Genomic DNA, 27,705 nt, shown 5'->3' with positions numbered 1-27,705 from the left:
TCTGACTAATACTGTGTTTATTCAAATCATATTTTAGAGCAGAGAAAGCTAGATTCACTCGTGCTGGTAAAAGGCGGCAAATTATATCTTCTTGTGCCAGCTAGCTTATTGTCACCAAGGTATGGAGAAAGCAGCTTTTATTAAGACCATTTTGTGAAAGAAAATACCATAAATGTGCACTGAGTCAATTAATTTAATAACACTGTTGACAACTATTTTTATTAATGGTTATTGGGGCTGTGATAGAGTTTCTTGCAACATGTTCAGTGCAGAAAGGAACATTGATCATGGCTCAAATACTGAGATACTGTAAATTGAGAGTTAAAGAAGGATATATAGGATTAAACCTTCAAGAATTTTTTAATGATGTTTCACAGATTCCTTTTATTTTTTGTTGGCTGAGGAAAGCAATTTGTGTTTCATTCAAATAAATGATACAGAAAATAACTATATCTTTCCATTCAAAAGTGCTGCTTATTCTGGGGAAATCTGGTCTTTTTTTTTTTTTAACTGTCTTTATGGTTACATTACAGTTAATCTCTTAATAAGCGAATGAGGGCTTGTCAGCGTAGGAAATTAGATTACACTTTTTGTTTAAGTGCATAACTTTAAAAATAATTCAGTGAAGTGCAAGCCTCGTTATATTTGTTTTTTTAGAATAATAGGAGTGATAATGGAATTTTCACAGAAATCTCTCTTTTTTTTTTTAACATCTCTGTGGGGGGAGGAAAAAAAGACAAAACCCCAAAATTTAAAAAATCTACCAAAAAAGTATTTTATATATGATGGGAAAAGCCTAGAGTCTAACCAAATACTTGGGGAGGGTTGGAGGGGGCGGTTTACAAATGCCTGAGTGGGTTATATGATTACCTGAAACTGTATACTGTATTTAGAGTCATGTCCTAATGCCTTTTATCAGCAGGTACAGAGGAATAGGTTTCTATATGTATTTGACAAGCTGTGAGTCAGAAGAATTTCTGGTGTCTGTTTGCCTTAGTAGGAAGAGAAATAAAATCGTAGGACAAGTATCTTTGAGTGTGTTTTGTATGCGACACAGGTTACATCCATTTTTCATTTGCACAAAACCCGACATTTTTAAAATTTAACTACTAAAGTCAAGTCATGGATTTTTTTTTTTTTTTCCCTGGTCATGTGTTCTTTGATAGCAAGAATAGTAACCAGCCTCAGAAGAGGTCACAGTTTACATAGTAATCTACTTGGCTCTTACTAAGCAAGACAAATCTACTTTTTGCTGTTATTGGTGATGATGTTGGCCAAATCTGTTAAAATGTGTATATCTAGGCATGTTCTTAAGCTGAAATGCCAGTTTTATCCAATCGAGGAAAGGTCATACTCTCTGTCCTTAATGGTGCTGAGTGAGTCTACACAGCCTGTGTATAACTGAGCCTGTGTTTAACTGTTTTGTGTCTTGTACAAAGAATTCGGTTTTCCTTGTGACTAAAAGAAAGAAGCTTAGTATCCCCAATGTTTATAGTAATCTTAATTTCTTTTTAACATTTAAAAAAGGAAAAAAAAAAAAGGAAGAAAGGTTTTGTGGTAAGCCTGTAATTGAAATGCCGGAACTCTCTGGCAGAACTAAGGAATTGAATATATATATATAATTACTGTGTGATGAGATGTATCATCTGTAGACAATGGCTATATCTAAACTGTAGGATCAAGCAGCTTCTAGCTTCAATTTTCGTATGTATGCCCTCGTCACTTCTGGGCTTCTATGGGGAAAAACAATAGAGCAACCAAATTATGAGGGAACTATACTGCCATCTAGATGAGTTCCTAACGTGGATAATCAGAGTAAGAGGACTGTAGGGAGCATCAGGGGAATGCACTTGCTTCAGACAAGCAAAGTATATAGGTTTCGGTTTTGCCTGTGTGTAATGGGATGATACCTTATATTAGCTGTCTTTGGTTTTCTCGTTTAGTCTAGAAGTTACTTAAGAGCAGAATAGATTAGTCTCTAAGTGATTGTAGCACGCCTACCGCAATAGAATCCCAGCCTTTGTTGGAGTCCTCCTAACACTACTGTCATAGAAATGATTGCATTTTTACATAGATATAAACTTGATTCAAACTTACATTGTAAATTTAAAAACTGTAGTACTGTACTCCTACTTTAAGCATTCTTGTCTACGTATTTTCTTCTAGCATTGAGAAAAATAGCAGAATTTGTGTTTTGTTTTTATTTCAAATTCAATGGTCAACTTTTAAATTCTTCAGAATCATGGTTTAATAATGTTTTTAAACTGTCTTTAAAAACAATGTCCTAGAGGCCTAAAGTTTCAAAAGGGAAGCCTAAAACTAAAAGAATAACAGGTAGTATAGAGCTTGCCAACTTGATTTGACTTGCAAGTATATATGGAAATGTCGATTATATTGGTTGCAAAGGTCATAAAATTACATTCTCAGGAAAAAAGAGAAATTGTTATTGTTAGCTTGTCAAGTCTTGCATTTTTCTTTTTTTTTGTCTCATGCAATTTACTTTTAATGTGAAAAGTAGTTCCACTGAAAATGTATATTTGCATAATTTGCATAGAGCTGCCCTAACACAAAAAAGAAAATGCAAATCAGCTTTGTGTAAACTTGGCGAAAATTATGTAGGTATCTTTTTTTTTTTTTTTTTTTTGGCTACAAAAACTACATGAATGTTATAACTCTTAGTTTTACTCAATTCAGGATAGTAGTAAACTGTGTCTTTGATAAAGCTGTGGTTTGTGCATGAAGCAAGCGGAGCCTGTTGTGAAAAATAAGTAGATTGATGGTTGGCTATCTTAGCCAACTTTGCTCGTTGTTGTAAAGGTATTTAGCAATGCCTTCCCACAGCATGCATTTCAAAAAAAATGATTGCTTCACCCTGTTCTGTAGGTAGTCTATGTCTGTCTGTTGTAGGAGAATTAATTATTCTTCATAGGACAGTGCACTTCACCTGGAAACAGTTCTGCTGAATCATTAGTCCTCACTTATTAGCTGAGTGGTTCCTTCTTCTGTTATAATGTTGTGGGTTTTTTTCCTTTTTGGGCCTTTTAGAGATCTAAATAATATTTAAGAGCTAGTGGCAGAAAGGTCATAAAAACTCTGATTTTGTGTTTACTTTGGATGGGCAGTCCTTTATAGCTCACTTGCGCTGAGGTTCACTGCCATTAAGGGGAGGAATGAATCACTCCTGTAAGACTGCTTAAATTAAAACTTTCTTTTGAATATCTCTTGTATAAAAATGTCTTTTGTCTTGTTTTTAAGGACTTGGAGAGGAAGGAAGAGTTGTAAGATAGAATTTATTTTGCATTTTAAAAACGTCAATTTTCTTGAATCTTCAGGAGCGTACATTCAATCTTCTAATGTACATGTCGATTGCATTTGATTTCAAAGCATGCTATTTGGCATGTATAATGAGAGTATTTGGGTAATACAGCAGGAAAATAAAGAGAAGGGAATTAAATGCTCTACAGGAATCATTTACATACAGAGTTCCATATCTCTTCTATAATTCATTCAAGTACAACAGTCAAGGCAAGTTTCTCCTGATATTTTTTTTCCCTCCAAGGTGAACCAGGAAAGTGTCTGTTAAGTGCTAGTTTTGAATAGTTTGCTCTGCTGTGTTTAGTTTCATTTCCAAAGGCTGCTATATTCAACCTGTCTTCATTCCCTGGTAGTATATGAAACCAACTTTTTGACAGCAAATTTGAAAGAGAATTCCAAAAAGGTTTCATGAGAATACTTAACTGGAAAACATATGTTTGTATCACTGATGGTGTAGTGTGCACTCAGCAAGGAATGCATGCAGGGAGGAGATCTTCTCATTTGTCTACTGCAGAAAGGCTCTCACTAGAGCTAACAGTGGATAAAAGGAGATGAAACACTGGGAAGCTGAGCTCGACACATTTGCAGAACAGATTATTTTTCTGTGTTCGAGTAAACACATAAGCTAATGGCTTTCCACCATATTTGTGTATATCAGAGAAAACTTTATATTAATGAAACTTAGTCACTTGCATATGTAAATGTAAGAAAAGCAGATGGATTTTATCGTTGTTCAGGAAAACAGGCCTCTCCATTCTGCTCACATTTCACAACTACTATTTACTAACATTCTGTTAAATTTGTACACTGCAGTAGAATATAGCTGGTTTAATGCTTTTTTTTTTTTTTTTTTAATCATGTTCAATGGTTGATCTGATTTCCTGTCTTGTTTTTCTTTCTGGTCAGTTTTGGAGTATAGTCATTACGATTGCGCACAGCTGCTGAGAGAGTACTTGACTAGTAAAAGTTTTTATAATAAACTTCTTTCAGTAGAATTAAATCCATATTGCTACACAAAAACCAGATACATAAAGATGAAGGCCTAGTGTAGTAATACAGAGGAGATGATAGCAGATATCCTCTGTGGCCCAGTCAAGTTACTCAATGCATGTTTTTAGTGCTATGTTACCTGCATCCCAGTGCTTCTGCCAATGCCCAAATATTCTGCATTATTGAAACCTGTTAAATTGTTTAATATGTATTAAATGACAAAAATAGTAGTTACATAAATTACATCACTTCTGGAAATAAGCCACTGATCCACTTTTGTTTTAGCTGTCTCCTTTCTTTAAACAGAATTTAGAAGCCAGCAGATTGAAAATTTGCAAAATGTCATTGTTCTGTTTTGTCCCACAACTAAAGTTCAAGGGTCTGATCTAGAGCTTATTAAGGCCAAAGGAAGTGCTCCACTGAGTGTGGGATTTTAGGTGGATTAAGTGACCATATATGCATTTATTCTAGATTGTGGAATAGGCTTGACTTTTGAAAGAGTCAAGAATTATGTTGTTTATGTAAATAACTCTCAAAAAAATTTTAGCATACAAATCTATTTTGTTTGAAGAAAGTTACAAATATTTTATTTAAGGCCTATTTTCCCTCCCCTTTGGCTATATTATCAAGGCAGCCAGTCAAAATACGTTTAACAAACAGTAAAATTCTCAATTGGATCACGTAAAAACCTAAGATTGTCATAATATATTTTTTTTGTAGGCTCTGTGGAATAATATGTCGAATAAAGTTTGGGAAAGGTTTTTGCTTTGAGATAGCTGCATGTATATCAAGAAACTCCATAGCAAACCAAATTTTAACTACATTATCTTTGTTGCTATGGAAATTAAGACTGCAGATATTTTTTGTGTAGCTTACATAAAGGAAGTGTCTGGTGTTTTGGTCTAAGTATGCTTTATTGATTTGCAGAAATCAGTTTTGTGTTAGGACTGGTTTAAGGGTTTTTTTTCCTCTCATTCTAATATTGAGTAATCTCTTCGTAGATGTAGTGTACTTTGAGTACTCAAAAATGAGAAGTTATTTTACATTTGTCAGTTGATAACCATATATAAATGTCATTTAATTTTTATACACGAAGATGCAACGAGATACCAGTTCAAACAGTTCTGTTCCATTGTTTGCACTGCTTGAGGGTTTGTGTCCGTACGTAAACATGCAATTCAATTTGTAGCTGTGTCAATAACTTTTCCCAGTCTGTCTCTCCAAATATTCTTTAAAAAAAATAAAAATCAAACCCATCCATTGAAACTGTTATTTATCATCGACTTGGGTCTTAATTTTTTTCCTGGAATTTGATAGTTATTGACAGTAAGCAAATATTTCTCTTCTAGCAGTTGCATCAGTAAGTAACCCAGGAAATTACACTTCACTTTCTGATTTGTCTTTCCTATTACAGGCGAGCTCAAATCTCTTGCTTCCTGCACCATCATTGCTGTCACCACACTCTAAGCTAAGACTGCCAGGCACTCTGAGCACTCCACTGAATCCTCTGTATTCTTTCACTACTAAAAGTGGTAAGTTTTTTTCTTTATTTCTTCACTCTCTGTAGGGAATGGGTAATAACTTCCGTGAGGATTTTTTTCTGCCTTGTAAATTTTGTTGTGCAGCTTTTTGAGGGAGTGCCCTGGTTGTTGTATGTGATATTGTTTATAAAGTGCAGTGTGATACAGTCCAATACTGATACATGTTCCCTTGTAATGCTTTTTTTCTTTAAGCTGTACGCTTATTTGTTAGCGCTGTAAGTTCCTAGAGCAGTATGAGATTGCCAGCTTTTCTTAATTTGATATTTTGATAATATTTTAATACTTATTAAAGTATCTTAAACACACACTGAAAAACAATAAAATAATATTTTTTAAAGTATTGATACAAGAAAACAGTAATAAGAAAAGCAGTTTACTTAAGAACTATAGTGCTCGGTAGTCTATTTGCGGTTATGTTTATTTTTAGGGGTTTGTTTCTAAAGACATTTTGTATTCAAAGATTTTGAGAAAAAGGTAAGCAATGAAATGCATTTTTGTGATACTTTGCTAATAATATCTGTTGCATTGCTAATCATAATATTTAATAATAAAATTTGTAATTTCATGCCTTTTTGTCTTTTTTGGGCACCTATAAAATAAGATAGAAAATTGGAACCTTAGTTTCAAAGTGGTTTTGTTTGTAGCCTTGAGAAGAGTAAAAAGAAGTCCAGGGGGAAGGTGGAATATGTAATGAACTAAAAACAGGTAATAGAGTTTTAAAATGTAGACAGTAAAGATAGGAATAGTCTCTATAATTATATAGAATTATCTCCTAAAGGCAATTTTCGTCACAAATCAAGTTGTGATTACTTTTTCTGAGTGGCAGGGGGAAGAGGACTTAGCATGGTCTAAAAGATTGACCACTAGTCTCAGAATTGCTCTTAGTCACTAATTCACAATGCAAATAGCCATATACCAATTAACTTCTGTATTTCTATTTTTCTACCTTAACAAAAGCGTTTAGAGCCATAATAATATTCATCTATCGCACAGCAGATGCTTATTGTTTCCAGAGTATGTAAATCTTACGGAAACAGTAGAATACATATGCTGTCTTACATATTGTGAATATTCACAATAAGTGGACTAACCCTTTAAAGAACATTAAAGTATACTTTAAGTTGTTTTAAATGGCTATACCCAATATTGCTCAAACCAGTGCATTTTATTGTCTTTCTGCAGAAGCATAGATAAATATGTTGATGGAGACTTCTTAAATAGCATGAACAAACACAGATATATGTTATAGCTGTTCATGTGCGCTCCCAATGTAGTTGTTTCCAAAACTGACTAATACCTCAAGATGATCCTTAGGTACAGATTATTATTTATGCAAGGGAAGTACAGTAAAAAAGAGGTACATTTTAATGGTTTTTCAACAGTCAATTAAAGCAATGAGAAAATGAAGATTTTTAGGGGAAAAAGACCATAAAAATGCTAGTGGACCACAATTGAAATAGATCTTCCTGTAAGAAAATCTTTTAAAATCCTAAATTACTTCTCTGTCATTTTGGAGGCCTCCAAGTTCTTCTACTGAGAGAAAGTTGTTTTCAGTGAAACATATGAGAAAGATTTACTCATCTATTTTGTCTTTCCCCATTGGTTATAAAGTGTGAAGATAGGTGCTCATGTTCATAGCTCCTAACTGCCAGTTTAATTTTACTTTTGAAAAATAGGAAATCTGTACTTAAACAGATCTATTAATTTATGGATTGTGCTGGAAGCACAAAGCCTCCTTTTTTTTTTTTTCCTGTGTTGGTTTCATATACACTATATATGCTTTTCTGTACTTAATTGGAATGTTGCATCGTTAACAACTGTCTGTAATACAGAGATCCTTCATTTTTGTCCAGCAGATGATTACGTATTCCTGAGGGTTATGTTGGCAGTTATTCAGTCTTCTCATTCTCACACTTTCCTGTCACCTTTTGCTGTGTATTTAGTGCTTTTCAAAGCAAAATGCAGTTACAGTGAAGTCCCTACAGGCAGCATGTGTAAAGCTCTGTTAGCAATCTTTTTAACCATGTAACTGGTGTATGTGCATGCTGTATTAACTTGATAAGGTTGTACATGATGTCTTGTGATTTGGACAGTGTAGTAGCCTGGATACATGTGACACTTTCTTCTTTAACAAGACAGCTTAATTATCTAGGTCTTGGCATTAGGTAAAAACAGTGGAAAAATGGGGTATCCACCTTTGTGATTTATGGGCAGTAGCAGTCATACTGCAGATCTTTCCCGACTTTTAAATCTTTTTGTACCCAGATATATTTGCAGAAATAGCTGTAAGTGATTTTGTAATACTTCAAATAAAAGTAATATTCACTGCTATGCCTTTTAAACATGCCTGTTCATTTTAACAGATGGGTTCTGTATACTCTCAAACATATAGTATGTTTTGGCTTTTCTTCAAGTGCATACTTTCACACGTATATAGGCTTTCATGAAGCCCCAGTCCATGTTCTGCTCTTTACCTTCCTCACTTCCCTCAAGATCAGTTATCTTACGGTCACTGAGGCAGGACTGCCTTTGTCTCCAACCAGTTCTGCCTTATTCATTATTAGCACGCTCAGGGGTGCAGCCCCTTTAGTCAGCCTGTACCAGCATCTGCATCAAAAAACTGTCCCAAATGCATTCCAGAAGTCTGAATTATTCATAGCCTGTGTTTTCTGTGTCTCGAGCAGATATTGAGGTGGTTAAAAACCTCCATGCGAGTCAGGGCCTGTGATTGTGAGACTTTTTCTTCAATTTAAAGAAGGCTTTGTCCACTTCCTCATCTTGATCAGGCGGTCTGTAGCAGGTGCCCCCCACAATGTCCATATTTTTAGCCTCTTTTCCAATTCTGGCGCTCTTGACAAACCTCTCACCTGCTCCATAGCTCTGCGCATTTGAGCCTCTCCTTCCTTCCCTTACAGCACTCTCCATTCTTGTCTTCCCTATCAGTCCTTCCTAAAGAGCCTGTGTCCACAGGCTCTTGCAACACCCCAGTCAAACAGTGGGAAATATAAATTTATAAATATTTTATGTGAAGGAAAAATTCACGAAACACTGAAAATATGGTTCAATGCCATTTATCATTCTAATATGGCGCCTTCCCTCAGCAACACTATTTTGTGAAAGCACACGAGTTACTTGGAAACCACTTGGGTTCATGTGTCCTTGAATATTTCATAGTGTGATAGCAAAGATGCCTCTTCTTATTTCAGTCTTCTATAATGTTTTAGAGACTTATGTTGAGCACCCCTTTCTAATTATTTGATTAATTTTTAAAAAAGGTGAACTGTTATCTTTATGGTTACTCCATATAGAGTGAAACAATCTGGTAGTGATTGGTTTTCTGCATGCTCAGCTGCTGTAACTTCTAATTGTAAACTAATATATTTCCATATCAGATCCTTCCTTGTCTCCTTAAAGAGTTTGTTCAGTTATGTTTTTTTATCCCTGATCTTGAGTTTTACATGTGATGCTTAGATATCTGTCGTGGTTTAACCTCAGTCGGCAACTAAGCACCACGCAGCCGCTCGCTCACTTCCCCCCCCCGATGGGATGGGGGAGAGAATTGGAAGAGCACAAGTGAGAAAAACTCGTGGGTTGAGATAAAAACAGTTTAATAATTGAAATAAAATGATACTGATAATAATATGATAATAATAATAATACACAAAGCAAGTGATGCACAGTACAATTGCTCACCACCCGCCAACCGATGCCCAGCCAGTCCCCGAGCAGCGGCCCCCCCCGGCCAGCTTTCCCCAGTTTATGTACTGAGCATGACGTCACATGGTATGGAATGTCCCTTTGGCCAGTTTGGCTGTGCCCCCTCCCAGCTTCTGGTCCCCCTCCAGCCTTCTCAGTCGGTAGAGCATGGAAAACTAGAAAGTCCTTGGCCAGTGTAAGCACTATCTAGCAACAACTAAAACATCGGTGGGTTATCAATTTTGTTCCCATCCTAAATCCAAAACACAGCACTGTACCACCTACTAGGAAGGAAATTAACTCTATCCCTGCCAAAACCAGGACGATATCCTAACTTATTTTGTTCTAAATAAAATAATTCATTGTGTAATCATCAAATAGAGAGCTTCAGCACCTTTCTCAAGCACAGAATGTTCTTTATGTGAGATGACTAAAGACAAGATCATGGTATCATCAAGGTGAGAAGGCACCTCTGGAGACCATGTAGCCCAACCTTCCTGCTCAAAGCAGGTTCACCAGAGCAGGGTGCTCAGGACCATGTCCAGTTGGGTTTTGAATATCTCTAAGGATGGAGACTCCACAACATCTCTGGACAACCTGTTGCGATGTTTGACCGTTCTCACAGTAAAGAGTTTTTTTTCTTATGTTTAAATGGTATTTTGTGTATTTTGGTCTGCGTTGGTGCATGGGATTATTCTTCCCCAAATGCAGGACTTTGCATTTCCCTTTGTTGAACTTTGTGAGGTTCTTGTCCCATTTCTGCAGCCTGCCAAGGTCCCTCTGAATGGCAGCACATCCCTCTGGTGTATCAGCCACTGCTCCCAGTTTTTTATCATCTGCAAACTTGCTGAGGGTGCACTCAGTCCCGTCATCCAGGTCATTAGTGGAGATGTTAAACAGTGTGGGCCCCAGTATCGACCCCTGGAGTGCACCACTAGTGACTGGTCTCCAGTTAGATTTCATGGGAGTGGTTACAAACCTCTGATCCCTGCAGCTCAGCCAATTTTCAGTCTGCTGCGCTGTCTGCTTGCACAGTCCATACTTCATCAGTTTGTCTATGAGATTGTTATGGGAGACAGTGTTGAAAGCCTTGCTAAATTCAAGGTTAACATAATCTACTGCTTTCCCATCAATGCTATGGAGTGCTGTGCAAGCGATGTATTTAAAGTTTTGTCAAGAGTATGGTTAGAGTTACTAGAAAAAAGTAATGAATTTTGACAAATAGTAATTAACGAAGTAGGTACCACAAAGCAGTTATAAGACATGGATGAACGTGTTTCTTATGCGTTATGTATAAAGCACTTCATTACAGAGATTTCTTAAAATTTAACAAAATTAATTTAAATTTAAGAAAACGTGTGTTGTGTGCCTTCCTCTCACAAAGATCATGTTAAATTTGAGACAAAGGCACAGAACTTAGATTTTCTTACTGTCCATCCTGGTAGCCTGTCGGTTGGAATTTTTCATCGAGAGTGTAACTCATTTTGCCATATCAGGGTTTTTTTGTGTCTGCCTCACTAAAGCTGCAGCTGTGCTGATAGCCATTTCAGTCGTTTGAAAAGTTTGCTAGATGTGTGTCTTTGGAGAAAGTCATCCCCTTTGAGTTTAACCTTCGTAATTTGGTTTCACGAAGTCCTATGGCTGGTCCTATTTTTCACTCTACTCAAATTTCTCCATGTTGTATATATAGCAGATTACTTTATTCTTACTTGATTATTGTTTAGTACATTTTAGGGAATCTGTCCCTAAAAGTATGTAATGTTTAAGCTTGCTGAACTTCTTTTATTCTTTCTTTCTTTCTTTTTTTTTTTGTGTAATAAGAAAATGTCTCTAAGACCTGTCTTTGATAGTCAGAATTGAGATTTTTCCTTCTTTGTGCTGTATAGCTCTGCTTATGCTCATGCTTCAGTGCTAATTTTACCATACCTATCCTGTGGTGCTACTCTGCAGCGCTGCACTATAGCATTATCCAGGACTTTGTCTTAGACATTCCTATCTTTTTCTTGTCATGTTCTCATCTTTGTACCTTCTTCCAGGATAACCCATTTCCTAGTTGTTACTTTTTAAACAAATTAGGAATTAGCAGAAGCTCCAGCTTTCAGTTACCCATTCTTGGAGAGACATTAAAATTCCCTCTGGTTTTGTTTGCCTTCCCTCCTTAAGATTGTGAGCATCTTTGGACAGTGAAATCACCTTCCTGTATTCTCAGACATTGTTTTGCAGATCCATGGCATGCCATGAAAGAAATGGCCCGCATTTTTAGGCTTTATTCAACAGTGACTCTTCAGTAACTCCCACTGTGTTCAGGGCATGTTTTCTAAAATAAGTTTTAGGTTTCAAGTAATTGTAATTAGCAGTGGCCCTAATTGTTAAGTATGTGGGAGACTGAAGCTCGACTATAAATACTGCACAGATCTTTCCACTAAAAATTTGACTTCAATAAAACCAGTTAATTAAACTTGCTCTTAAAAATTAATTACGTATGTGCTACAAACGTGATGGTTCTTGTATCTTTAAAAAATCTCAAAAACAAAAAACACAACGCTTTGGCAGGTTTGAGAACAGTTAGAAATTTTCTCTCCATTAACACAACTGACAGGCAAAGGTGTTTTCCACCTATATAAAGTGAAAGCTTCAAAGCACTCTTTCTTGCTCTCTGAAGATATTAACAAAACTGACTTCGCATTCAAGTCCTCCGTTATATTTGATAGACTATTTAAAACGTCTTTTTTCAGTCTCAAGCAAACAGTGAAATAGGTTTCTACATCAAAGATATAAAAAATATTTATGCATCAACTAGATGCTTTTAAAATACTATTTTGATTCTTGTTTTTTTAGAAGCAGAAAAAGGAAGTACATCGTAGCAAAATTCGCATTTTTGCAGAGATACTGCAGAAACACTGTCAAAAGTCACATCCTCATATGTATGTTGGTATCATTGATTACTTTTTTCCAATATCTCATACTTTCTCCCCAACTCTATAACCGCTATCTTCAGTACTACCAGAGTCCTGGAGGACTTTGATGTTTTTGTTTGTTTGTTTTGGGGGTATTTTTCTTGCTTCTGACATACTTTTGTGCCACTCAAGGAAGAATGTGTGTAGAAAGCTAGTTCAGTGTGGCCTTATTCTTTTCATCTCTTATTAAGAAACTGTTAGGGGGAAAAAAGACTGATGCAAACTATCATTGAAAATGTATCAAATGAACAATTGAATTCAGTTTTACTATTAGAATAGCTTAGTTTTCTAATTTGAGAATAAACAGTAATAAAATATCCTGAAGAGATATTAAAAAAGATGACAGAGTGTATCTTAATTGAAGGTTGCATGTATGTGTACCGTACAGTCCAAGTATAACATGAAATACAATATTTGTAGTATATCTCTGGCTATGTTTGGATACAGGTTGATGGGATTTTCAAAGAGGACTGAAAGAACTGATTGACAGACGGAAGATGACTAAGAGAAAGCATGCGGTACAGCCAGCAGCATTGCTGGCTTTCCCGCACTACTGTGCTGAGGTTAGATAATGCTGACCTTGGGGGACCATTTTTGTTTAGTGGGAGTGCCAGTAGGAGTGCCAGTTGGAGAAATCTGTTTACAGGGATCCAATCCATGCAGGCGAATTGAATGGCACACAGATCACTGAATAAGTACTTTTTTTTCTTTTTTTAATCCTAACGTATTACTGCAAATACTGTATTTTATCGAATTTTAAAGTAGGAGTGAAATCTCTTCCTATTCATTTTTTAAGAGAAATAGCTTGAGTGTGTGAGTAAAAGACTTCTTGTGGAGAATATAAACGTAAGAAAAGAACTCTCAATTTTGCCTTGAAAGAATCTGGGTATATCTGTTCCCTGTTAAACTGTAATGCGTGTTGCCTCATTAGCTCACCCAACAGCTTCATTTAGATTTGCTGTGATGGGGAAAGCAATTAAGCCTGCAGGGCTGCGCAGATCAGAGCTATGGAAATGGTGTAGCAATTTGCCATAATGTCTAAGTCACTTTGAGATATTTATTTTTAGCCCCACATCTTCTTAAAATTGGGGCAGGAGCGTATTGTGGTGAAGAGTACCAAATACATGCCTGAAAGTTGTTCAGTACCCACACTATTAGTTGAAAGTGGTTTGAGTGTAATACAAGCTGCTAGGAGGAACAGGTGATAATGGAAACTAATTTTCATTACTTTTATATATGAGAATGCTTACAAAAGGGTAGTAGGTAATGTTTAATAATCTCACAAAGACAGTCTCTCAATTTCATTAGTATTGGTGAGTCTGCTGGGCTTTTTTTGTGGTACTGATGAAGAAAATAATAAAGTGACATTATGAGGCCTGCGCAAAAGGGTTTTAGTAGTTTTTTTCCCTGGTGGCCCGATATGTTTATCTTTTCCTATTTATCCTTACTACTACAGAAGGAGAAATGCAAGTTCCTGTTCACTATGGGATAGTCGTAATGGCCTCAATGTGATCGGGCAGTCCAGTGGGGGAAGTGTCTTTGATTAGTAGCCTACTACCAACTGTCTTTAAGTCTTAAACTGTATAGAAATACAGAACGCTATTACTGTGTCCTGTAGAGGTGCTGCCAAAATAGAAAGTGGTCTAAGAATACAAGAGAAGAAATGCTTGCAGAATGGTTAGCTTCCTGCAAGCTACAATCTGCTTATAGCAGATTGTCATGTGTTTGAAAAGGGTGAATGTGCATTAAGATGAAAGACACATGTGCCCAATACTTGTCTCTCACTTCTCAGTTACGTTTTTATGCAATTTTCTGTTTTCCTGCTCTGTCTTATATTTGAAGAACTGATCCTTCCTGACACATTTTTCAGAAATTTAACCTTTTAAAAAATTTTCTAGAGAATTCTTCTAACATTTTTATGGGGATGGAATTTTTTTGAAATGTGGCCTTTCCATTTAATTATTCTAATGGGACAGTGGTTCTAAAAAAATTGAAAATTTTGCCTATAATTTCCTTTTGCATTTCTAAATGTAGAAATATGAATTGCTTTTTGTTATTATAACAAGTATCTAATTGCAAGTTTGCAGAATTCTCACATTTTGCTGTAATTTGTAGAACTCAATTGCTTCTAACTCTTTGATTGGCTCAAGTACGTATGTTTTCCTTCTTTTGGAAACTGAATTACTTAAACACCCCCACCACGCCCCAGCTTGGATAACAATAACATTTAAAAACTGTTATGAGAAAGTGCAGAAAACTAGCACTTTTTAAGTGAATAAACTTGGCTTATTTTAGTCCCTAGTTTTTTGAGTATATTATTCTGGTTTTTTATTTTCTCCTATTAACCAAAGATAATACCTTTACATTCATTGCAAGGCTTTATTTTAACTATAAAGCACTGCATAGTCACAGAGAAATTATGATAACAGATTAACTTTTAGATGCAATTACCAGATTTTCTCTGTTTTTCAAAAGAGGGTAAGAGAACTGCGTAGAGACAAAGTACCAGCTAAACACCACAGATCAGATCTTCAGCAAGTGTGAACTGACTTAACTACACTGAAGTGAGGTAAAAATATTTTTATTAAAAGCAGAAGAACATTAGGTCTTAAATGTTTTTCATATATGTCTGTGTGCTAATTTGAATGGGAACTCCCCTGGGGAAAATGATCATTCATTTTAAGATATTCATATCTCTCACTTTTACTTAGGGGAAAAGTATAAGAGAGAAGGGAGAAAGAAAATGAAATATTTTTATTTTTATGATTTGCTCATAGAATGGAAGAGCTGAAAAATTCAACTTTTTCTCAGTATTTTTCTCAAAGTTAATTTCCTTTTAAAACAGTAGAAACATCAATCACAAGATTTATTTTTGTTTTTTAATACCTTTCTGGTTCTTTTATAAGCTATTTTGCTATACCATTTACGTTTTGAAGAAACTGTGTTTCAGTTTCTTCAGAGCAAATAATTTACAAAGGCTCAGTTGTCACCTGCAGCCAACCTTTGCATGTACTTCCCTGATCTTATTCCTTCTGTTCAGTCACTAGAGCCATCTCTGGGATGTTCTACCTTGCAGCTGACTTTGGCAGTTGTCCTGGTTTTGGCAGGGATAGAGTTGATTTCCTTCCTAGTAGCTGGTACAGTGCTGTGTTTTGGATTTAGGATGAGAACAAAGTTGATAACACACCGATGTTTTAGTTGTTGCTAGGTAATGCTTACACTAGCCAAGGACTTTTTAGTTTCCCATGCTCTACTGACTGAGAAGGCTGCAGGTGCACAAGAAGCTGGGAGGGGGGGCACAGCCAAACTGGCCAAAGGGACATTCCATACCATGTGATGTCATGCTCAGTATAGCAGTACATAAAAATTAAGGGTACCAGGACACAGCCATGCCCTCACCGTGGCTTACAGGCAGTTCAGGCAATTCTGCAGGGAAAAGAACTTCCTCAGAGCTCTGTGGCCCTACTGTGCCGCCAACATCAGTTGCTAATGTCAGAGTTTTGGCTCAAGGCACAAATACAGGACCTTGTTTTAAGGTAGAAAGAGCTGTGTGTTTACATTTATAAAATGAATAGTAAAAATGATTTTTTAATTTGAAAACAAAAGGTGTTTAAATAGATTCATCTAACCACAAAAATGTTCCAACAGAATAGTGAAGACATATAGACAAAACCATTAACAATAATGACAATCTAGTTCTTCTATTTTAAAAGGTTGGTTATCCAGTTTCCTCTATCTGATTGATAAGATGTTATAAATGTCAGAAGAGTTTGTATTTTCTAGTTAAACTTGCTAGAATTGTTTATACTGAGATCAAAGATACACATGTTCCTTTATTATATGTTTTTTCATATTTCTTCTAGGCAAGTTAATTAAAATATTTCACTAAAAATTACACTAAATACAGAGCACAATAACAGCAATCTTTGAAGATTCCAAAAACTTTATCAAAAGAACACCATTTATATTTACTTGAAATTGGTGTATGTTAGGGTAATTACTGCTGTGCCTGCAGGCTAAAGGAAGTACTCTCAGCCAAATTATACAAGGGTGTGGATAAAATGAAGCATTACTCTCTGTTTGGCAGCAGTGGATATAGGTTGCAAAATCAGGGTGTGACGTAGTACTGTGGAAAGACTCTGCCAAAAGTGATTTGGCCTGAGTGTGCCCTTACTTTCTCAATTATCTGGATCCTAAAACAACCAAATCTAATTAATTCCTAAGTAGAGAGGTCCTGTTAACTGTTTTCAGTCTGAGCTTGTCTGTACTTCCAAATAGAGCTTGTCTGTAATTTTTGAGCTATTGAGCCACAAGACAGCAAGCGTTGACAAAGTGCATGCTTATATGCAATTCTAGCTGGTTTCAGAGGTGGAAACAGTTCTTCTGCCCACGGGTTATGCAGCAAAGTATCAATTCCCTGTCCAGCAGAAAGTTCAGGTCAGCAAGGATGCTGTGTGTACAGCAATAAGCATGAGTGAATAAGATGAGGAAATTGATCCCTCCTTGTATTGCTCCAATCCTTCTGTTCCTGTCATTTCCAGAGGAGCTGGGAGGACTCTGCAAAAGACCCAGTAGCAGCCATGGTGCGCAGGAGGGAGGCATCTCCCTCTCCCAAGAGGAAACCTAGGTCCTTTGACTTCATTCCTTGTTTTGACAAGTGAGCAAAAACCTAGTACATCAAAAAAAAAAAAAAAATCTTTTTTTTTAAGATACATTATCCGTCGTTTTTTGGTATACATACATACTTTTTTGACTATTTTAAAAACCCTTTGCTAATTTTGTAGATAGATTTTTATCTGTGTGAAACAACTAAACTTTCATGGATTCATACGCAACTGTTGCTGAAGACACAAGTTCAGTGAGAGCAAGCTTCCCTCACATGATTCATTCTACTAATATAACACTTTTGAATTAATTTTGGATATCTGTGGTCCATATTATGCTCTGCAATAGACTGTGGTACCAATGTAGCTTGATACTGATCATGTTGGTCCTATAGAAACTAATGATAGAGGATGGTGGCTTGGGAAAGCATTAAGAAAGCGGAAGGCACGTACAGAGAAGTGAAGGCCACTGTGGGTGTGTAGCTTACACGTTGCTATTGTCACACAACCTAGTGGCTCGGCATTATTTACAGAGCTGGCCTCAACGTGCTGCTTTGATCCAGATGAAATAAGAGCTTCACTGGAGCCTGCCTCCTCACTGTTAGCTTGCTTTCTTGCTCACTGGAGGTTGTAAGGAACAGTGACTCATTGCTTGTTGGCTTCAAATGAGGTGGTAGAATTGCCTTAAAACTCTACTCCTGAAAACTTGTATTTGGATGTTTTCTGCAACCTTATGGCATGCTCCAGTGAAGGAACAGATTGCACAGGTTCCTTCCTCATCTTTTCCCCTCACAATTAGGGCTCAGTTTCTTCAGTTTTTACTTCCTCAGCCAGAGAAAAAAGATCCGAATGACACATAGGCAAATTAAAAAAAAACTTTAGAGTCTCTCCTGCTCACTTGACCCCAGGCTTTGCTCTGGTATGCCAGGCAGTCCTTCTGCAGAAGACTCTTACTCAGACGGTATAACAGATAGTATTTGAAACTGTGTATCTCATCTGAAGATTGATTCCAGCATATCACATCCCAATATGCTTTTAGATATCACATCCCCTTTTCCTGTCCTGTCAATATCTTCTGCTTTGAATAGAGGGCCACTGTCTCTACTTCAGCTGTCTATGCTAGCTTCTGGTGCCTCATTGACTGTTTTTTTTTTCCAGATTAGCTGAAGGGTGTTGCAGTGATGTATGTTGATAGAGGTCTTTCTGGAACCCATTCAGAGCCTGACTGGTCAAAGGAAGCAGACTGATGCAGCTAATATGCCAAAGAATAAAATGTAGAAAATTGGCGCTTACTTAATAATATATGATGAGCATCTTTTGGTGTGATAAATTGCCTAGTAGCAGAAAATGTTTTGAGAATTCTTTCACCAAACTTCTCGTTGTCACTATCCACCAGTAGAGCATAAGAAGCGATTCCCCTAGCTTTTTTTTTTCTAGCAAGGACTGTAACTGCTAAGATTCACTTTGTAAGATGTCACATTTTCTACTGTTTTCAGGTAAAGATCATAAATGGGCTCTGTTTTCCTACTCCTTGCATCTTTGAATTTTCATTTATGGATAACCACATTTAAGCAGAGTTCACCTCTCTAATAAAAAAAAAATGTCTTGTCCTTGAAGTGGTGGGTTTTTTTGGTTTTTTCAGGCTGTCTCAATTCAGAGGAGGTATCAGTGAGGTCTGTCACCTCCTCTACTTGTTCAGGAGACTCTGTTGTAACGGAGCTCTTGGTACTTCTGTACAGTGCACGTTGCTAGTTGAAGAACTTCTCTTGTGAGCCAGGTACAAGCTAAAACTGAGTTGGTATTTATCTCCCTTAAGGACTGCAAGTCACACTCTTGGAATCTTTCATTTTAGAAATATATTCAGAACTTGTGTTTTGAACTATGTATTGATTAGTTAGTGGTAACTTTTCACCTTCTGTGTCCAGCACTTCAATCTAACAATATGTTCAGCTCAATTATATTTGCATAGGATTTGGCTGCTTCTGTATAAAAAGCAGAACCAACAGGAGAAAAAAGATAATTGTGCTACTGTTATTTGGAAAATCTGGAGTGCAATGCCCACTTAATACACATCTATAATATACCACATCATGTGTTCCTTGATAACAGTACTTTATTGGAAAGGTGTTTTCCTTGTGCTAAAGAGCATAAAGGACACTTCCATCTTTTTTTGTCTACTCATACATGTAAAGGATCTTCAGCAATTGAAATTGTGGTTTGAATTAAGAATCTTCCTGCAAATGAGCTTTTCTTACCAAAACATATCATTTTCAGGGTAAGTTCCAGGAATCCTGCAAAGAGAACAAGTGTGTCCAGGGTTGTCTGTATCACCAGTTCTTGAGTTAATAATTTGGCACATGTGAATATGCAAAAACCATCTAGGAAGATTTAACAAGTGTGCTTTTATGTGAACAAGGCTATTAAGGCATATGCTTTGAGAGTTCCAAACTTATAGAGTATTACTAGACAGTTTTCTGTGTTTTATCCAGTTGTTTGGTCCTTTTGGAGAAACAAATGTTTGTGTAGCAGTTAGCAATTAAGTCAGTTTTAAAGAAACCTAGATACCTTGCACAATGCATGATGTATAGAAACGGGTTACTTTCGTAATAAGCTATGGACAAGAATTTCCTGTCCTTGAATATTCAGACCTCAATAATCCCCTTTCTCTTACTGATGAGTATGAAAACTTAGCAGTTGCTACTTTCATGTGGATTTTGTGTTATTGGAGATGCCATATGAGCATAGTCAGTAGTGATTTTAGCTGCTGTTGTTAGTCAAACCAGAGAGGATGGGTGCATGTAATTAAGCTTTTATGTTAAAATACTGCAGTTTTTATCAGTTTGGCACTACCTGTGTGATGATGTAAAAAAAATCTCTCATGTTATTATATTAAGTACTTTATCAAATTGTATTTCATGATACTATAGAAAATATTTAGTCAAATGGTATTTCTGTATTCATTCTGAATTTCATTTTCATTAATATTTTCATTTACATCTTTAGACTTGCTGTGCAGATATTCTTGTTTGTAAAATTCCTATACAAATACGATACAAATTCACTGAATAGAACTGTAACTTCTACTTGCTGGCTTGACACTGAGATAAAGTCTTACTTTCTTCTAGTATCAGCTGCAGTGGTTTGGGTTGCTGATTGAACCTTGGAGAGAAGTCTGTTCTCTCCAGGATATCCAGAGTTCTGGAAATGTGATCTTAGCCCAAAGCTGAGCACAGTCCTTAATGAACCTGCCTGTCTTGGTTTTCTGTCTTTTACCTCTCCTCAGATCAGGTACCACTTTGTAAATGAAAGGGAGTATTGCCTCCTAATGAAGTTCTTTGCAAAGTTTTCTTTCCATGCTTATTTTTTGCATATCCTCCACCTAAGACCCAAGGAAAAATCTGTCTAGAACAGATTGCTTTTCTGCTCTCTGTCAAGTGATAATTCGAGCTTTCTACCAGGGTCTCCTGTACTAGAAGGCAGCCCTTAATGGCCAAGTCATCTTTTTTACTTTCTGCACAGTAGCATAACATTTGGTAGCCACATATTTGTATAGCCAGTGTAACTTCTGCCAGAGTACTTGCATGGTGGCTGAAGGCTGAGAGTTTAGCAATAGTGATACTTTCTAAAACGCATTCTAAAAATCCACTGCCGTAAAAGTAGTAGCAGGTTGCTATTGCATTCTAGAAAACTTCGCAGACCTTGTAGGTGAAGGAAACTGAAAAATCAACATCACTGCAGTCTGTGCCCAACTGGGTCTGCAATGTGTTGCTTTAATGTTGGACTTAACTTTTCAGTATATTTACCTCTGTAATGGATGTTACCAATATTAGTCTCAAGTGCTTTGTCATATATTATTTACAAGGAAGTGTATTCAGATTTTGTTACCAAAGTTGCTACAGGCCATTATTTTATTTCCATGTGCAGTTGGAAATGAATTAGAAAGGACTTATTCATACATGTTCTAATCACTGGTATGTAGAAAAACTCTTCTCAGAGTAGTTTGTTCATAAATTGTCTGAAAACTCGCAAGTGTGCATGCACAAAAACTCACATGTGGTAGGTCAGTTTCACCACACACACGTTCTCATGAAGTATCTGACCAATCTAGTTTCTGAACTACAAAATGGAAAGTAAACTTGGGAATGTATTTTAAAGACATAGCCTTCTATTTCTGAAAATACAATAGTAAGTATATCTGCTATGAACCTTTTTTTTCTTACTCTTTTGATTTTAGACCATATTAAAATTCTTATATAACGGTTTCCTGATTTAGTGTCTGCCAATGCCCTGCATTTTTCAGGTTTAATAATGTATGAATTGTTTGGCAATGTCATGGAATTTTCTGGTAATATTTTCTCAAAATTAATACTCAGTACTGGCTGAAAGTGCTAATTTAATGGAGAAAGTAGGCTTGGTACAAACTGCTGGCTATTCTGGTCATGAAAAAGACCTGAAATATCAAGCTGACTTATTTTTTCTAGCATATTGCATATGATGTTGCTGATATTATTTTTCCTTGAATGCAAATGCTAGAAAAATGCTACATATGTTCTTCAAGCAGTTACAAGATTTTTTTTTTTTCCAGTCAAGACTTGATTTGACATTGTGAGGCTACTGGGTAATATAGAAACTCAGTAGTTCATACAGTAACTGCCTATTTTTTCTTAGCTGAGAAGATTTGCATTGCAAAAATGTTAATGGCTGGTTTTGAAAAGTGTTTGTAGTATTCTAAGCATATTTTCTTATTTACGGCTTTCCGTTTGTAAAGCAACAGGCTAATTTGGTTTAAGTAACTGTGGGTAACTAGCCATTGCTGAATTTCAGTTATTGGGGGAACCATACAAAGTAAATTACTTTGTTTTCCTTCCTTGCATAATTTTCATTCTTTGTCTTTTATTCCTAGTCAAGTATGTTTTTTAAAGACATGAGTAGACCTCCTGAGGTCAGTAGATACTTCACTTTGAGAGTTACAGATAGAGATAAATTCTATTTAACTGTATTACATAGAAATTAACTGTATTAATAAATAGAATTGAACTGTACTGCGTAATTTTAGGAAACAGATAAGTATAAATCCTGCTTAAGAGCTCCATTTCCTCTGATTCAAGGAGGGTAAGTTAATGCAGAAGCAAAAATATTACCAAACCCAGAAGTGAAGGTTGCTACTTCAGTGTTGGGCATCCACAATTCTAAGGGACTGCAGTTTCTATATTTCACAAAGTATTTTTCGATAAAGTAACACCACAAGCTTTATTTAATATAATACAAAATAAGTTTCTTTTCAAATTTCATTTCGTTTGTTTGCTTTTAAATAGTCCTGGTGAGCTTAGCAAAACTAATAATGACTTTCTCGGGATATCTGCAGCACTAGAAGAAAAATAACTCTTATTAATACAAAGTATGCGTCATAGTCTGCATTTTCCTTACATCTTTTTTTATCTGCTATCTAGAACTTGTAAATAATATTGCCAATCTGATTTCAGAATGCTGATGATATCTGTGCAGGCTTATTGATGTTTGCTGTAGAGTCACTTTCTGTTCTCTACATTGTAAAAGGAACAACTGGATACTATAACCCCTGCTCATTTTCAGTTGTATCTAATTCCATCATGATGTAACGTTAGAGGTTGTCATAAATTAGCACGTTCCTGATTAGCATGGATTCAATAAATGTTCTTTACTTCAAAAGAATGCTTGGGACACGTGCTACTACTTGCATTGTTTATATATGGTACTGTAGAAACTTAACATTTGCAAGAAAAATGTGAGATGATGATTTGATAAGATTACTCAGAAATAATTAGGTGGGTGTGTAGGCTGCTAAATGTATTTGATTTTAATCTCTAATTAAAAAGTTGGATTTTTTAATTGTTTTTGTGATGCAATAGTTTTTACTTCATTATAACTTTTGTAAATAGGGGCCAAATTCTGCCTGTTCATTGTGCCTAAGTACAGGATACATGTATTGGTATGAAACAGTATTCTCCTCAAAGCCAGTGACAGGCTACCTCCATAGTTCCTTCTGGAGGAGTATTCTAAGATTCAGAGCAAATACATGTTTGTGTCCTTGTACACCTTGAACCAGGAATGAAAATAATGGCTAACCCTGAATGAATCTCTCTATGCATTCTTTTGGCTGATTGTAGATATAATTATGTTGTGGGATATGGCACTGCCAGAAGCATAGTGGGTTTTTTGTGTTAGTGCTGTCTGATGCTGAGGTCTCTTATATGAGGATTGGAGTTAGTTGGTGTTACAGCGAAGGTATCTCTTTGACGATCTACAGGTGTGAATTCAAGCCTTTTTCCATTCCACTGCTCCAGTGTTCACTTAGCTCTGCTGCAAGGGTATACTTGGTCATCTGGGCTGGGGAATCAGAGACAACCAGATGCAGTAGCTAGAGATAACTGTACCGGTCCTTGGATAAGAAAGTTACTGTGTTTAAGCACACTAGACCAGTTGTCTTTCTCAGTTTAGGAAGACTGTGACTGACTTCTGGTTTGAGAAGCCAGAGTTCCTCTAATACCCGGAGTTGGGGCATCTACTGGAAAATCACATGCTGGTGTGAAAGAAGCTGCAGCAATATGTGTGGAACTTCACAGTACTGAATTGTGTAACTCCCTAGGGTTACTTTTCTGCATAACTGTTTTTAAACCCAGGATTTAGTAAAGAATTGGTTAAAAAGGTAAATATTGCATACTTTTTCATTGAAAGCTTATCCTTCTGTGCAGACTTTTTTGTATAGTATAGTATTTTGAATGGCAACCACAGCCTGATCTATTGATGTAAGTTCCCAAGTTTCTTTTATTTTGTTAGTTTACAAGTTTTCATTGTATTAATGGGGATAGGGAAGGGAAACAAAAAGAAGTTATGCTTTTCCAGCTATCAGCACAGCTCTGTTTTGGCTTAATGGGGGAGGGAGGGGGCAGGGAGGGGAGGATGGTGGTTTTTTTGTTTTGTCATTGCCATCTAGATCAGTCTCTCCACTAATTGGAGGAGTGACATCTGGCAGCAGTAGAGCTAAGGCTTCTCTTTTTAAGTGTATATAGCATGAAAACAGCTCTCATATCCAACTGGTAAAATAAATTAACAGAAGTTTCTCTATATAACTTATAGAAAGTAAGACAGTAAACAGAGAGGGATCTTATTTGTCCTATAGAATTTGTGTTTTGGTTTTAAGTGGATAGATTTACGTTAACAAATTGGAACCCCACTTAGAAAATGAGAATGACATTGAGGAGATAGTTCAGTCTTTTCCAGATGCTCTGATAGAAGAAAAAAGTGGAGAAAAGACAAGGAGAGGGCTAGTAAAAGCATGGGCTCACTGGACATTGAGTAGACTTCTGTAAGTGCAGAACACATTGCAAGAATCTTATGGGTGTTTGTAGAAGTCCTTTGCATTCAGTAGTGATGCCATCACAGCACTTTTGTATATACACTTAAACATAGCATGTGAGAACCGTCTATTTTGAGAATATACATTTTAAGTGGCTTGCAAGATATGGGCTCTCAGGAGAATTAACCATTTCCTTTGGTGTTGTATTAGTTACAAAGAGAACACTATTTTAGAAAGAATGCTAAAAATACTCTGTTCCTTGTCACTTTGAACTGCTTTTTTTGAATGTAGTTTTCTTGCTCTACCTTCAGCCAAATGTGTTCCAAAGCAGTTTTAAAAGCTATGATACAGATTAAACTTCATTGAAACAGTTTTCAATACACTTTGGTCCTATCCATTCTCCTGTTCAATTTGGAATATGTTCAGCATCATAGGCACTAGACTAAATTATGTAGAGCAGAATTTGAAGTGGGTTTTCACCTACAGCATTGGATATTAGTAAAACACCTGTTTTGCTGGTAAAACAAAAAGGTACGCATGTGTTAAGTGGGTGCATCCATTCCTTTAATTTTATGTGAACTGCATTGAAAATGTTTGCAGTGGGTTTTGAAAGTATTTGTGATCCTGTGTTTAAGTAAAGGAAAACAGGTTCTTATCCAATATATTAACAGTCTTTTTATTTAATGAATTCTGTTTGATCTATTAAAGCCTAATTGTTGTAAGGATAAAGCCTTTGAGGGAAGATCAGTATATATTTAGATCATTACAAAATGATCTTCTTTCTCTCATATGATACCTAGCTTGAAAAATAAAATTACAGAAAAAACTTAGTACTGCTCTGAAAGCTTTTACTTTAAAAAACCCCCAGACTTCCCTTTGAAGCCTAAAGGAGAGATTATACTGCATACTAAAAGATCTTTTGGTCACAAAGGTCATACTTTTGAATAGGTGACTGCGCTGAAAACATAATTCTGTTTGCTGGGAACAGTTTTAAAGCTACAGAAGATGAGTAGGAAAAGGACTGAGCTGATATACACATATTCATCTCGTCTCTGAGCTGACTTTTTTTTTTCCAGTGTTTGTTGTTTATTTGGGTGTATTTTAACTATGCCATGTTGCAAGAGACCACAATAGAAATTATAAGAAGAATGTCTGCAATAAGAAATACCATTTCCTAGAGGTATAGTTTGTTTTCATTTCTTTGTGGGTTTTTTAGACATTAACAATTAGTATAAACATAAAGTAAAAACCAATTAAAAATAGAATAATATGGAACTGGAATAGGTAAGATTTTTTTTCTCTCTGTATGCTTTAGAGGGGTTCATCACAGGCATGTCTGAATATCAACTTTTTTTCAATTTTCTTAGTTAGTTATTTGTTCATTTGGTGTTCTGTGATTTTTCTGAGGATTTTCCAGGATAAACTTTTGGACGATTTCATTAACTGTAGATTCCATGAGACTGGAATCCTTGGAGATTTATGATGCACAAATACCTTTATTAATTAACAGAATTAATTTATCAAGAGCATTTCACGAAGGGAGAAGAAGCCTTCTTTTGAAAAGTTAATTAAAACATAAATTCTGTAATGAATGTTCTCTCAGCCTCTATTAAAAGAGGAATTTTTCACATAAACATTTAGTATTAGGTGATTGTAGGCACTCCAGTAGGATAATAGCAGAATTATGTGACTCCCTAGAAGGACTTTTTTCCCTGTTCTGGCTCTTTTGCTGTTACAGCTATATGTTAATAGCTAAAGATGCTGTTATTTAATAGGAAATGTTCTTAATTATTACAAGTGCTATTTGGGGGCATTGTTGCTGTTATCATATACATTTCTGTATAAGTCTAATCTGTTTGGAAATGAACTCATCTACTTCCTGTGTATTTCAGCCCAACTATTTAGAATTTGAATTCACACTAATGTGCTTATCTAGAGCAGAAGGTAGTTTTTCAGTGAAAGCGTGCAATAAAACGGGAAACTTGGTAGTACAGCATGCATTTTGGACGGGAGGACAACTAGTTGGTTTCTGTCGTCTTCTTCTCTCTTTAGTTGCAATTATAGTGGTAGAGAATATATTGCCAGAAGTGACTCAGAGGAACTAAGGATAGACTTTCAGTTCACTGTTCAAATTGTACAGGAAACTAATAGGGTTTCAGACTCCCTCTCAAGGCAGACAGCTACATTGTTTTTCAAAAGATACCAATTCTTTGGCAGGCATTTACCTAAATCAGCACATGCTTGGACTCACAAAATAATCATAGCGAGAGGATTATGTGGACCATAAAGAAGAGCTGTCCTGCTGTTAAATTGTGTCAGTGTGAAAATTCTGATCATTTGAGAAAAAGCAATAGCATCTATCAGTTTGAGACATCTAATATCGCATTTAGACATTAGCGGTAGGTTATTCTAGAAATAATTTATTCTTCTCATGTAAAATTCCAGATAAAGGAGACCACCGAAGAATCAATGCAGAGTAATAGGGAATATGGTAGTTCAAATGTTAATACTTTCTTAGGGAAGATTAGCTTCTCGAGACACACAAAGTTTTGAAAGTGAAGACAGCAAATGCTGTTAAGAAAGAAGATTGTTGGAGAGTTCAAGAAAACCCTCTGAATCAACAAAAATGCTTCTCCATTACTGATTCTAAAGCATCCTTAAGATAAGACAGTCTACATTAACCTGGGTGTTGTTTTTCTTCAGGTTTGACCTTACAAGGGATTTAGGTGACCTTTATATAAGCTCAGGCTAAGTGAGAGTCCCAACAGGTTACGGTGTCCTGTAAACTTAGTTTTTGGATGAAGTGGAAATGTCCTTCTGCAATCCTGACCTCAATTTCAGTACCTCACTATAGTAGTTGAAAAGTTTGCACAGCCTGGATCAGAGATAACCAGAGCAAGCACTGCTGAGGCTGTTAGTCACACCTGCTCGGTGTCATTTACATGCTTCATCAAGCATGGAACCACGTCAAGCCAATAGCTGTGTAAAACTGCTTTAAAAATCTACTGCATCGTTTGAGAAAGAAGGGATGAATATTCCCTTGCTTGCTGAATGGACCTTGTTTTGTGAATGAGGAAGATTTGAACAGTTTGCGGGGTTTTTTTGGTATGACTGTTCTGAATGTAGGAGCTACTAGGGGAATGCTTGGTAACTGAAAACAATGGATAACACTAAAGACTATTTAGGGTAACCCAATAGGCATGATCAATATGAACAAATAGCATTTGCTCTGTGGCACGTAGAATATTTGGACCCAAGTGTGCTCT

General features: G+C 36.1%; 1 protein-coding gene across 1 annotated transcript in view; it reads left to right on the top strand.

Annotated features, from left to right (window-relative positions):
• Positions 1 to 27,705, top strand: part of AHI1 (Abelson helper integration site 1) — a 104,822-nt gene that overhangs the window by 49,667 nt on the left and 27,450 nt on the right. Inside the window, 1 exon segment of the mRNA XM_009319080.1 lies at positions 5,720 to 5,837. Coding sequence (XP_009317355.1) covers positions 5,720 to 5,837 — 118 coding nt within the window.

The sequence above is a fragment of the Pygoscelis adeliae genome, unplaced genomic scaffold (assembly GCF_000699105.1).
Source record: "Pygoscelis adeliae isolate BGI_AS28 unplaced genomic scaffold, ASM69910v1 Scaffold172, whole genome shotgun sequence".
Taxonomy (NCBI): Eukaryota; Metazoa; Chordata; class Aves; order Sphenisciformes; family Spheniscidae; genus Pygoscelis; species Pygoscelis adeliae.
Note: the sequence above shows the minus strand (reverse complement) of the source record. Positions and strands in the feature narration are given on the sequence as shown.